Below are 12,381 nucleotides of genomic sequence, written 5' to 3' on the forward strand. Positions count from 1 at the left end.
CTAACTGACCCGCGTGTCATATAAAAAGCAACCGGTATCTACCCTACCTTAATAAGTAGTACCTAGTTTACCTTACTACCTACCTCTAATACCTACCCTATTTAATTCTCTGTGCATGCCACTGCTGCACTATTTTGTTGAATTGTTAGTAGAAGACTTTCTGGACGGTGAGAACCTGATGCCTTGTTAAAGAGGCAAGTCCTTATAAGGAGTTTAAAAAATTATAAAAATATTTGTTTAATATACATTCTAAAAAAAAATTTTAAATCCCCAAATAAATTCTATAAAAAAATTTGCGTGGAAATATCTGGCTGCCCGCGCAGCGGTCGCTTACTGAATCGTTTATTTGCTAGTACCCCCTTAAGCGGCATTGCGGTATCAGTTAATCAAAATTACCCTCATTATTTTAATATGGGCATACAAGGTTGATTTCCTTTGTCAAATCTATTCAGCTAATACATACTTTGATTATTAAATGGGGATGCAAAATGTGTTTATCATTGTGGAAATAATTGGCTGTTACCGTTTCTGCCAACCATACAATGCTAATGTAATGAAAAAGTGAAACATGGAATGCTTACTTTAATGCTTACTTATATGTCTATTAGAACAGGGTGATGACAAAGGGATACCTAAGCATATCATATATATATGTATAATATCGTAGTCATACAGGAGAAAGTGACTAAGTGCATTTTTTTACAAAAACGTGATCATTGACTATTTGATATCTTACTAGCTTAATATTGCCCTGAAAAAACCCCAAAGGATTTTAAACTTGGAAGTATAATATATTGTGTTGTTAAAAATGACTAAATGCATTGATGTTTATTTTCTTGCCAAGCAAATTTGACTTAAACAGCCCTTCTGAACATTTTATTAGTTGGTCACTTTCTCCTGTACGACTACGATATACATACATATATATTTATATATATGTATATATGTATATTTATATATATATATATATATATATATATATATATATATATATATATATATATATATATATATATATATATATATATATATATATATATATATATATATATATATATATATATATATATATATATATATATATATATATATATATATATATATATATATATATATATATATATATATATATATATATATATATATATATATATATATATATATATATAAATACATACATACATAAATGATCACCATCGCGTTGGTTCTCCGCAGGGTAGGCAGAGAGCAGAGAAAACATAACGCCTGCACAAATCTATCTTTGCAAATATTCTTTACCTATTCAATATTCATGGATATCCTCAGATTATTCCGACTCCTGATCTTACCACTGCACTGGTCTTCTCTGCTTCTATTACCAACCACGTTCGCCTTTCTTCATTTGATTCACATGCCCAAACCATCTCAACACACCTTTCTTTATTTTATCGATTATGCTTATTTCAGTCTCGCTATCTTTCCTTATATCACCATGCGAACATCTACATACATATTATACGTATGAGAAAATGTATGAATGTAGAAAATGCGAAGAATATTTGCAGACATAGTGGTGTGGCGTTATATTTTCTCTTCCCACCCCTGCGGAAAAGCGACCTGATGGTTTGTTAATTAGTAAGTTATATCCATATTTATCCCCAGACGAATACATTCATGCAAGTCTTATGAATGTATTATAATAATTAAAAATGCGATTTGTCGGTTTTGGGTAATGGAGAAAACTGTTGTATTCAATTTTCCGATTTTTTCACTAAAGTAGGCACTGCTTATTTGCCAATATTTAACTGACGGGCAACACTTAACAGTATAAAAAGTAAAGGCAATACGAAAAGATAGAGACAAAATGGATCACGCTTATTTTCTACAACTCTTTAATTTCGCATGTTCTCATAACTTGTTCTTGATGATCTTTGCACTTTGCTATACAAACTACAACTTACTGTCAACAAAATAATGAAAGATGGCCTTTGAAAAAATGCCGGCAACTATTAATAGGATGGTATTTAAGCATTATTTAGTATCTTATATTATACGTACACATACAGATCCACAGATCATAGTTCATTAACATTTGAACATGGGATGTGTAGACAATCTGTACATTTTTTTAAATGTTGTTAATAACTTGAATAAACAACAGAATATCTCAACACATAAAAATAATTTTTAAAAAAATATTTATTTATGTCAAATATTTTCATCTTCTGAGTAATCTACAAGTAATTTTTGGTCTATTACATTTTTTAAAACGTAACTTAACTTCTTTTTTAAACAATATACTCATACCTATAAGGTTAGCCGCTACGGTAAATCATAAGTAAACCATTGAATTACCAGTTTTACTTGGTAAATACAACTATTTGAATTTGTCACTATAGATTTTACCACTATATCTTAAAATCTATTGTGACATAAACAAATAGTTGTATTTACCAAGTAAAAAATAAATTAAAAATGGATTAATTTTACCGAAAAATGACTGCTAAATCAATTAATGAAATCATTAAATAACCATTAAATTCGTTAATTAATTTGCATAGTTTGAAAGACTCATACAAAGTTATCAAGAACGATCGATCATAACATTCTAGACACATTTACTAGTATTATAACCACTTCCATTTGAATTTATAATACATTTAAATTACTACATATAAAAAGATTAAGTTATTATTTCTAATATAAGGAATTGTCCTTGAGGAACTTTTGAACCTTTACGTTAGTTAGCTCAAGCACAGGTATACGATTCCGAAGGTTTTAGATATCACCACTATTCCACTTCACTTCTATACGCTATCTTTTATCTCTCATCCATTTTCTTTCCCATTTAGCAGTAGTGTCCTTCACTTTAAGCCTCTTTAATAAAACACTTATCCGCACCCCAATGGTGCATAGGACACTGCGTCATATAAACGCAGTGTTATCTTGATCGTTTACGCATGAAGGAAAGGTGATCAGCCCTCTGCTTCAGGTACCAGTCCAGGGTAATATTGAATAAATATAACACTGAAAAAATCACTTATATTTATTTTACCCCCCTTGGGAATCGGACCCGGGACCTACAGAACGGTAGCCGAAAAAACCTCTTTTAAGCCACTTTACTTACCCAAATCATCAGGGTACTACACTTGCTTATGTCAGCAAAATACTACCTCAAGGGCATGTACTGTGATATTATGTGATACGAATTTTATTCTTACATAAAATAAGATAAAAATAAATGTTAAAGATTCATTTTCCTCTGGGTACAGCGTCAGATTTCCTAGTCAAATTCGTCGCATCTTGAACATCAGGCTAGGGTCCGTTAGGGCGTTTGTGCACTACACGGAATTTTACCGTCCGGCACTTCAGTTAGCGTAAAAAAGGGTGATTGGCTTGGAGTGCTTTTATCCATCTTTCTTCGGATCGGTGCTCTTGATCGGTGCGTGTGAATTCGATCACGCTAAACTGTCGTAGTCGCTTTTATTTTTAAAAACCGGACTGCCGGAAGGAAAAACTCCGTGTAGTGCACAAGCGCACCTAGAGTCGCATAGACATCAAAGTCACTTATAACACATTTCAAAAATAAAGTAAAAAAAATGTTTTTATTTGAAATAAAAATCGTATTTAAAACACATGATTTTACGAGAAAACTAACGTTTTTATTCATGTAATCTGAGACTGACGATATTAAGAAGAATATTTTCCAAACTAAAATTCATATTATTTATTGATAAAACTGTCATATGGTGAACTAATTATTGTTATCCTTCAGAAATGAATTTGTTTTTAAATGAAGTAATAACTCTTCTGTTAAACTGATGGATTCTAAGAAAATGTAATTATATAATTCCACGTCTAACGAACGCACGCTTCGGTTATTTGGGGGACTTATCGAGCCCTTGCGGGTAAAATATCGTAAACGCCATTATAAGAAGAAATGTTTTTATTTTTACATCTGTTATAAGGCATAAGGAGTAAGATCAAGTAAAAAGAAGACTATGAGACAGGATCTTATTAACGGGTGAAAAGATGGACAGTAAAGGTTCTAAGTTAATGTTTCAGACGTTTCTTGGAGGTGTTTAAAGAAACTGCATTTCATGTGGAGATTTGATCCATTCCATACTTTATATTTTAGATCGAACATTGCAGGACTTTAAATATAAAAATAAATGACAAGTATAAGACCACTTTTGAGTTTATTTATGTAAACACGACTAGTTTCAAGAACTACAGATGATATCATACTACTGCTACTACCACCGTTACGAAATTTCCCTTCACAATTAGGCAGAGAGGATGGAACGCCACACTCTTTTGTCCTGACATACTCGTATTCTCCTGGCTTCCTTCACGTCTATACATCTAGTCATATATGCCCTCAGATTACGTAGACTTTTGACACCAACAGATTTTAGATTTTTGAAGTCTTTTTCAACTAAACTGAACTAACTACTCCCAGCCCCGTAAATGCCCAGACTTCCATATTCCTCTTCATCCTTGATGAGATGTCAAAAAATAATATTGAAAATTATTAAAATGATAAACGTTTGCAAAAATTTCTTTAACAAGTTTATCCATGTTTCAAATTGGCATTTACGATGTTTTGTCGAGATATTCTTGTTAAGATCTAATTATTTTGTCTTTCACACGCGTAATAATTACATGTCTTTATTGGCATTCAAACTAAACGATATCATATTGGAAAGAGTAATTAATTTGACTCAGAGTTTAATTGAGAATTTTACCATTGAAAAAGCTTAACTTTGTGAAATTCAGTAATGTCAATATGAAGATTGTCGACTAGGTGAATAATTAAGACATTTTTTCGAAATTAAGACACAGTTTCGTAACGAATTACATTTAACTTCACAATTAGAGCGTAGCTTTGCAAGAATTAATAATATCACGTAAAATTTAACAGTATGAACCCAATATCTAAACATTAAAAACAATTGGATGCCAATATATGCATGTACACATTTCATAACAAACTTTTAAACAAACAAATAAAATCTAAGCACAAAATATTTTAAACCTGAATACGTTTAAAATATTACTTGAGAATGATAATATTAGTAAAAAATGTTCTCAAAGTTGAATTTATTGATATATACATTCGATTATATATATTTTCGGTGCTATTGCAAAACCAACATTGTCTAAAAAATACATTTGTATACTGGAATAAAAAATAACTATTTGAATATCTCACCAATTATATTTTCCAGTAACAATGAAATTTATTTTAAATTTTAAAAGCAGTATTTATTTTGCGGTATGGTAATATAAAACTTTCTTTAGTATTCATTGTTCACTTATAGTTTACGTGATGAGAGAATGGTTATTCCGAAACCGGCAGTTTTTGAAATAGGGATTTTAAATGGTATTACACAAAGCAAAAGATGAATAATAAAGATAAGTTAACAATGAATTTTTTTTTGGAAATTAACAGAACAGTCACATCATGTTGTACACATATTTGAGTATTACAAAACAAGAACTTGTACCGTCCTAATTACAAAATTCCTTATTTGCAAAAATACCTGGTATAGAGACGGGAGGGGAGAAAAGGGTTATGAGATAGAATATATTGCAATAACACCGATAATAGCTAAATAATATTGATAAATTTTAATATTCAAAGGAAAACTGTGATAGTCAAAACAAAGTGTAGCGTAATAAAAATAAGACAATAAATAAATTAAATAAATTTTAGAGTGACTAGAATAATTAATAAAAAGAACAGGGGGTTAAAAAAATAGTAAAAAATCACTCAATAATAAGAAAACACAAAATTGAATCAGTCAAAAAGTGCTCCGGAGAAGAATTGACAGCTGTGGAATAAAAAGAAGAATAAATATTAGATATTGGGAGTTGGGATTTGTCAAACTGTCAGTAGAGCAGCGAGACGGTTTAGAGTGACTAAAATAATTAATAAAAGGATCAAGGGGTTAAAAAAAATAGTTAAAAATCATTTGATAATATGAGAACAAAAGATTGAAGAAGTCAAAAGTGCTCCGGAGAAGAATTGACAGCTGTGGAAGAAGAAGTTAATAAATATTAGATTCCGGGCATTGGGAGTTGCCAAGCTGGCCGTGGAGCAGCGGTGACGGTGCAGCTAGCCACGATGGGTCGAGCCGCTTGCCCCAGCCTCAGGCACGGGGTCAACCTGTCCCGGAGGGCTTGCAGAGGCTCCGCCCTCGCCACCTGGTCTGCCCTCATCCTCCTGGCGGCGCTGCCAATATGCCAGGGGGGACCAGCCTACAGCGCAGAGACACCGCAGGTAAATTGAACTTTCTTCTTCTTCTTCTTTTACTTTATATAGGACTTTGTCCTGTCACTCTCCGGTCCGCTTCTGGGATGTGGAAGACCAGCTATCTCTCCATCGTTTAGGTGGTCATTTTGCGTCTGTTCCCTCCTTCGCTGCTGTCCGCTGATATCCCACCACTCGATCCGAACTCGCTCTTCCAACATGATTTCTCCAGAAACGTCTTCTTTCTCTTCCCCATCGCACAACATCTTCAACATCGCAGATTTTTTCTTATTTCAGAGTTTCTTAGTCTGGCGCGAAGTATTAGGCCTGCAATGGGTCATAGTCTTCATTTCGGATGTCCTAAGAAGGCTTTTAAATTATTCTTTATTTTACTTCATTTTATTTTTGGAATTTGATCTTTTTGTGAATTGAATGAGTGGAGAAACAAAAGTGAATGAGTAATAAGAGTAGTAATTTCACTTGAGGTCCAATATACGATTAGTTGCAATTTTATTTTCATCAAAATAAACCCTGATAAAAAAAAAATTAAAATTTAAAAAACCCCGGTAACATTTGACGTCATTGAATATTTTTCCTAAAACAGTATTTTTTTGAAAAAATAATGGTTTTCCTTCTAAACGAATATATGGTTTTAAAAAGAAAAGAGTTATTCAAAGTTAATATTCTTAAAAAATCAAAATTCCTATATATTCTTAAAATAATAAAAAAATTTGCATGAATAGACGTCCAGCCCTTAGCGCGGCCGATCACGGCCTTAATTCCAATTAAGAGAAGTAAAACGGTGTTTGAAAATGCGGAATGCATCAAAAGACGTTTCCCAATAGATTTTAAGAAAGAGTGGTATTTACGATGTAAAAATTAAATTAAAAATGGAAAGAGATTACTACAAAGTGACTGCCAAATCAATTAATAAAATCATGATATTTTCAAATAAATGTATATTTATTTAAATGTACATTAATATACACACACACATTGCTAGTTTATAACCTCAGATTAATCAAACTAATAAATCCACGAATGAAGGCTATTTCTTTGATACTTTAGTATCATAATCACGTGAAAGGTTGGCTTTACGAGTATGGCTTATTTTATTGTTCGATGACTTAGAATATTGGATTTTCAACCACCCACCTCACCTAGGGATGTTAATAACTGTTACTTTTTCGGTTATTCGAATGAAATGGTATTCGTTTTTTATGTCAAATTATCAAATATATTAGGACATAGAAATATAACTGGCGATTGATGCGGTGAAAGACACTGATTGATGTGATAATCTTTAAATGATTGAATCTTAAAATAGAATTTAATAACAACTTTTTGAACAAAAATAATAGTAATAACAATTCGGATAATTTGTTTAGCGTTATTTTCGTAAAATACCACCTCAAGGGTGCTTACAAAGATGTATAAAAGAATGACGCTAATGATAAAAAAATCTCATTTTTTTCCGTCAATCGGTCTCGGGGCGTAGAGTGGGCGAAGTGGGGGAGTCTTGAGCGAAGAAAATATAAGGAAACAAATTGTTATGCCTTCCTCTTGATCTTCTTGGGCTAGAGAATGGCTAAGATGTTGGGCAGGATGCCTCCCTGAGCGATAGTTAACCCTCGTCATTTTTGATGGCCAACTTCTATACTATCACAGTTCAAACGGGACTTCACTTTTAGTCATTCAAAAGAAGTTGTTATATTAATCGATTGCCCATCCCTATTCCTCACACACGACATTTTTCTGAGGGAGTAATAAGTTCATTACTTACAGATATCGCTGGAAGTTTCCCAGACATAGTCTCTGTCAGCTTTGAGCTTGAAAAAGCAAATATTTTCTTTTTGGTTAGGTATCATTAATCAAATCAATCCAATCTTGACTGATTTCAGATTTACGAACAATTTGAAACGCTGAAGGATATAAATTATTTGTAATTTAGAGGCAGTAGACTGGAAAACAAGATTTAAAAAACTTGAATCTTTATTTAATATTTTATGATAATCTCGCTGCTTTGAATGATTAAATTTTCGAGTGAGTGAAAGATTGATATTGACAGTCAATTTGGGTAACTTATATCACAGATTAAAAAGAAATAAAAATTTAAGAAATATGAATTTTACAACAAAATAATTAAGATTTTTATTTTACATTAATCTTTACAATTTGAGTAATATATAATAAAACAACAACCACATATTTTTACTTTTATTTTATTTGACCATTAACTGGGTTTCGTCGTTACCAGCATCACCAGACTAGTAGAAAACTAGATAAAATGGTATGCTATATACATAACAAGAAAGGCAACACTGTACTCTACAGTAGTTTGATAATTTCCTAATAATCGAAACAATTGTCACGATTTTTTTTATTTTTTAATAAAATACACATCTGAGTACCTGGACTCATTTTTTTTGTATTTTAAATATAATACTTATGTATGTATAAAATATAATTTAAAAGGCGCGCGTTTTTTTTATAATGGCGTCAATAAGATGGACAAGAATAGAGAAATATTATATGGTAAATACTAGAGGATTAAAATATAAAATGAGTTCATATATATACTACTTATTATAAAAAAAATATGTTTTGATTTCCTACCGTAATAATCCATATTCATCAAAAAAATTGTATGTACCTACTTCATTATTTTTTAAATGTAAATTTATTACTTACATTCATTTTTCTCATTTTTTATTTAATTAAAAGGATTTTGGGTCAAGGACTAGGAAGGAAGAAAAAATGTTAATGAAATGACCGCTGTCAACTCAGTAAGATAAAGGGAAATCCTTTTAGGCCGGCTGGTAGGATTCTGAAGAAAGAAAAAAATAATTCATTAAGCGTTTTCTTGTTAAATTTATTAACATCAAAAATCACTCACTTCTTTCAACAACGTCACATTATATCAAACTACTTGATTTTTCAGGAGATCGTTTTTAAAGTTGAAAAATAAAATAAAATGTATTAAAATAAATATCAAGCCACTTATTGAACTTTTTACTGTGCAACAGATCTTTTTAGGTAAAACCTGCATGTTTTTTCTCCATTTGAAAAATATTAAGTTTTATTTTAAAAAATAATTAAACAATACCTTTTCTTCAAAATGCAAAACAACACTTTCCACCCTGAAGCGGGTAAATATTAAGTTAAAAATATGCCACTTGTGCTGGGATATGGTATATTTTTTGCGCATTCCGAAAACATGCACAACTGAAAATTAACGATTTTTGATATATGTCGTTGTTGACAGGAGTGAGCGATATGATTTATTTTAGTTTATTTTTTTTACAAGTTGTATAAACATAATTGTAAGTGTATGTATAATTCTTGAGAGATACGCCTTGTAGTTACGACTTGGGTTTGGTTCCGTGGATCAGTGATTTTGAACAGACTTCCTTAACCGTTTTAAAGTTGAACAATTTTACCCATACTATGGAAGAAATGCTTTAAATGAAGAAAACATTTTGAGTGTGTCCAAATACTTGTTAACAAATCTGGGTTCTCTCCCCTTAAGAGTAGTTTCTTTTTTACATGTCAACATAAATGAAGAAGAAAATGGCAATCTGGGTATTTACAGAGATTAAATGATCACTTTACAAACGCTAAACAGTCTACCCACGATTGACAACCACACTTCTCAATTTTTTTGGAACTCATAGATATATTAATCAATCTCGTGACACAGTACATATTTTTTTTCATACATATGTGTTGTTTAGAGAATATAAAGATTTGTGAATAAGTTTGCAATCAAAATTTTGTAAATTTGTAGTTTTATTTTATAAAAGTTTTATAAAATGTGCCACCAAATACCTGCAAAAAACCTTCAATAAATTAATAAATAATTTGATTCAATTATATTTACAAAAAAATTAGTAAATGTCGTTCACATATGTAATGTACGAGATATAATATACATATATGGTTAGAGTAGGTACCTACCGAGAGTGAAATCTAGTTCATGGGAATTCCTATTTAACGCTAATATAAACAGTGCCAGTACCTACCTTTAATAACAACTACCTTCGTTTTACCTGTACATACACATATGGATGTAATAAATTACAAATGTTTGTATTACAGCCCATAAATATGCTTATGTACATACATATATCGCTCACGCCTTTCAACAACGTCATATATCAAAAAACTTGATTTTTCAGGAGATCGTTTTTAAAGTTTAAAAATATAATAAAATGTATTAAAAATAAATATCAAGCCACTTTATAAACTTTTTACTGTGCAACAGTTCTTTTAAGGTAAAACCTGAATGTTTTTTCTCCATTTGAAAAATTATAGTTTATTTTAAAAAAAATAAACGATACCCTTTCTTCAAAATGCAAAAACAACACTTTCTGCCCTGTAGCGGGTAAATATAAAGTTAAAAATATGCTTTGGCTGGGATATGGTACATTTTCTGGGCATTCCGAAAACATGCACAACTGAAAATTGACGATTTTTGATATATGACGCTGTTGAAAGGAGTGAGCGATATGTGTACATCATACCCATACATATATGCAGATATAAGTATACAATGTACACATGTACATATATGTTATTTATCGTTTTGGTTTTCACTGCATGGTACGACTTGATTCAATTAAAAATATAACACTTGTTTTTTACCACTTGACTTGTATATTTTATTACTAGTTTCGGAAGCTACAGATGCTTTAATCTATAGATATAAACATGAACTTTTATTTTAATTTCATCATATATAATATTACGTATTACTGCAATGTATCCCTTCGAGTTGTACCCGGGTACGCATAACTGTGGGTCAATCCGGTTAAATGGAAAATAAATAACAGCTCCTTGAATCGCTACCATACAATGCATTATGGATTCTTTCATTTTATTTTTGAATTATTTAATAGACCGAAATGGCGAAAGAGTTGTAATTGTTGCTGTAAACCAATCCACAAGATTGAGACCACAGAGGATGCTGTTTAAATCGCGGTATTTATGGCATAGTAACCCTAAAAGTCCTGGTAGCCAAAGGGTTAAAATGAATGTGGAATGGGTGAAGTTTGTTTTCGAAAAAAATCGGTATGGCCTTCTACTCTCTCTGTCTACTCCTACAGCGTGATGCTTAGTTAATTAGTTAGTTACAACATTTTGAGTGTGTCCAAATACTTGTTCACAAAATCTGAATTATCTCCAATTATAGGAGTTATTTTCATATTATCTTTTGACATCTCATCAAAGATGAAGAAGAATATGGAAGTCTACTTCCAAGAATTTGAGTAGTGTGGTTGTCAATAATGGGTAGAATTGGTGAATGTTACACGTGTGTAAAGTGATCACTTAAACCAGCCTACGACGGTCGTCAGCCCCGTAAATGCCCAGACTTCCATATTCTTCTTCATCTTTGATGAGATGTCAAAAGATAATTAGTTAGTTAGTTAGTTAGCGATCAAACGACAATACATAGTTATTTAAATTTCAGAATTTATTTTTCATTCAACAATCTAATAGATAAATACCTACTTACCTAGGTGCAATTGATTCCGCATAAATTGAGGTAGGTACTAAGTACTTACCTTGCTCAAATCAAAGGCACAATCCATTAGATATTAATTTTATCAATTCAGTAACCGCTAGAAGTTTCCAGATTTATCTGTAGTGGTTATAACTAAATTGATAAACTAGATAATATTATAATTTCCAACCGCAAAGTGAATAATACTCTCATATAATATTATTTATGCAAATTGAGATATAAAATTAATTCATTTTTAATTTAAATATCACTTGGAAAATATCACTTTTGCGTAAAATCTATTTCGATGCATTCCGCATCATTTTCAAATACTGCGTGTGAAGCTATGTCTAAACTATAGATTTTTAATTAATGTTTTACTTAGTAAATACCACTATTTCTTAAAATCTGCTGTGACGCGTGTTTCGATGCATTCCGCATCATTTTCGAACACCGTATACGGTGTTAAATTAAAAATGGATAGATTTTACCACGTTGACTGCCGAATCAATTTATGAAAAACTAAATTTTAGAGTTGTGTCCTTGGGACGTTGAAGGATAAAGAGGGGGTAGAGCTGATTCTTATTTAATTATCATGATTTTTTAACTGGTGGAAACATGAACAATAGTTTAAAAGGCAACT

General features: G+C 31.2%; 1 protein-coding gene across 10 annotated transcripts in view; it reads left to right on the top strand.

The window, feature by feature from the left end:
• Window positions 1-12,381, top strand: part of Nhe2 (Na[+]/H[+] hydrogen exchanger 2) — a 182,686-nt gene that overhangs the window by 38,579 nt on the left and 131,726 nt on the right. For all 10 annotated transcript variants that reach the window (XM_088267800.1, XM_088267806.1, XM_088267802.1 and 7 more), the window contains exon 3: window positions 5,627-6,265. In XM_088267800.1, coding sequence (XP_088123926.1) covers window positions 6,110-6,265 — 156 coding nt within the window. In that variant the 5' untranslated portion in view covers window positions 5,627-6,109. The remainder of the gene's footprint in view (window positions 1-5,626; window positions 6,266-12,381) is intronic.

Source organism: Brachycentrus maculatus, unplaced genomic scaffold, assembly GCF_059751285.1.
Source record: "Brachycentrus maculatus isolate JH-2025_06_01 unplaced genomic scaffold, ASM5975128v1 h1tg000306l, whole genome shotgun sequence".
Taxonomy (NCBI): Eukaryota; Metazoa; Arthropoda; class Insecta; order Trichoptera; family Brachycentridae; genus Brachycentrus; species Brachycentrus maculatus.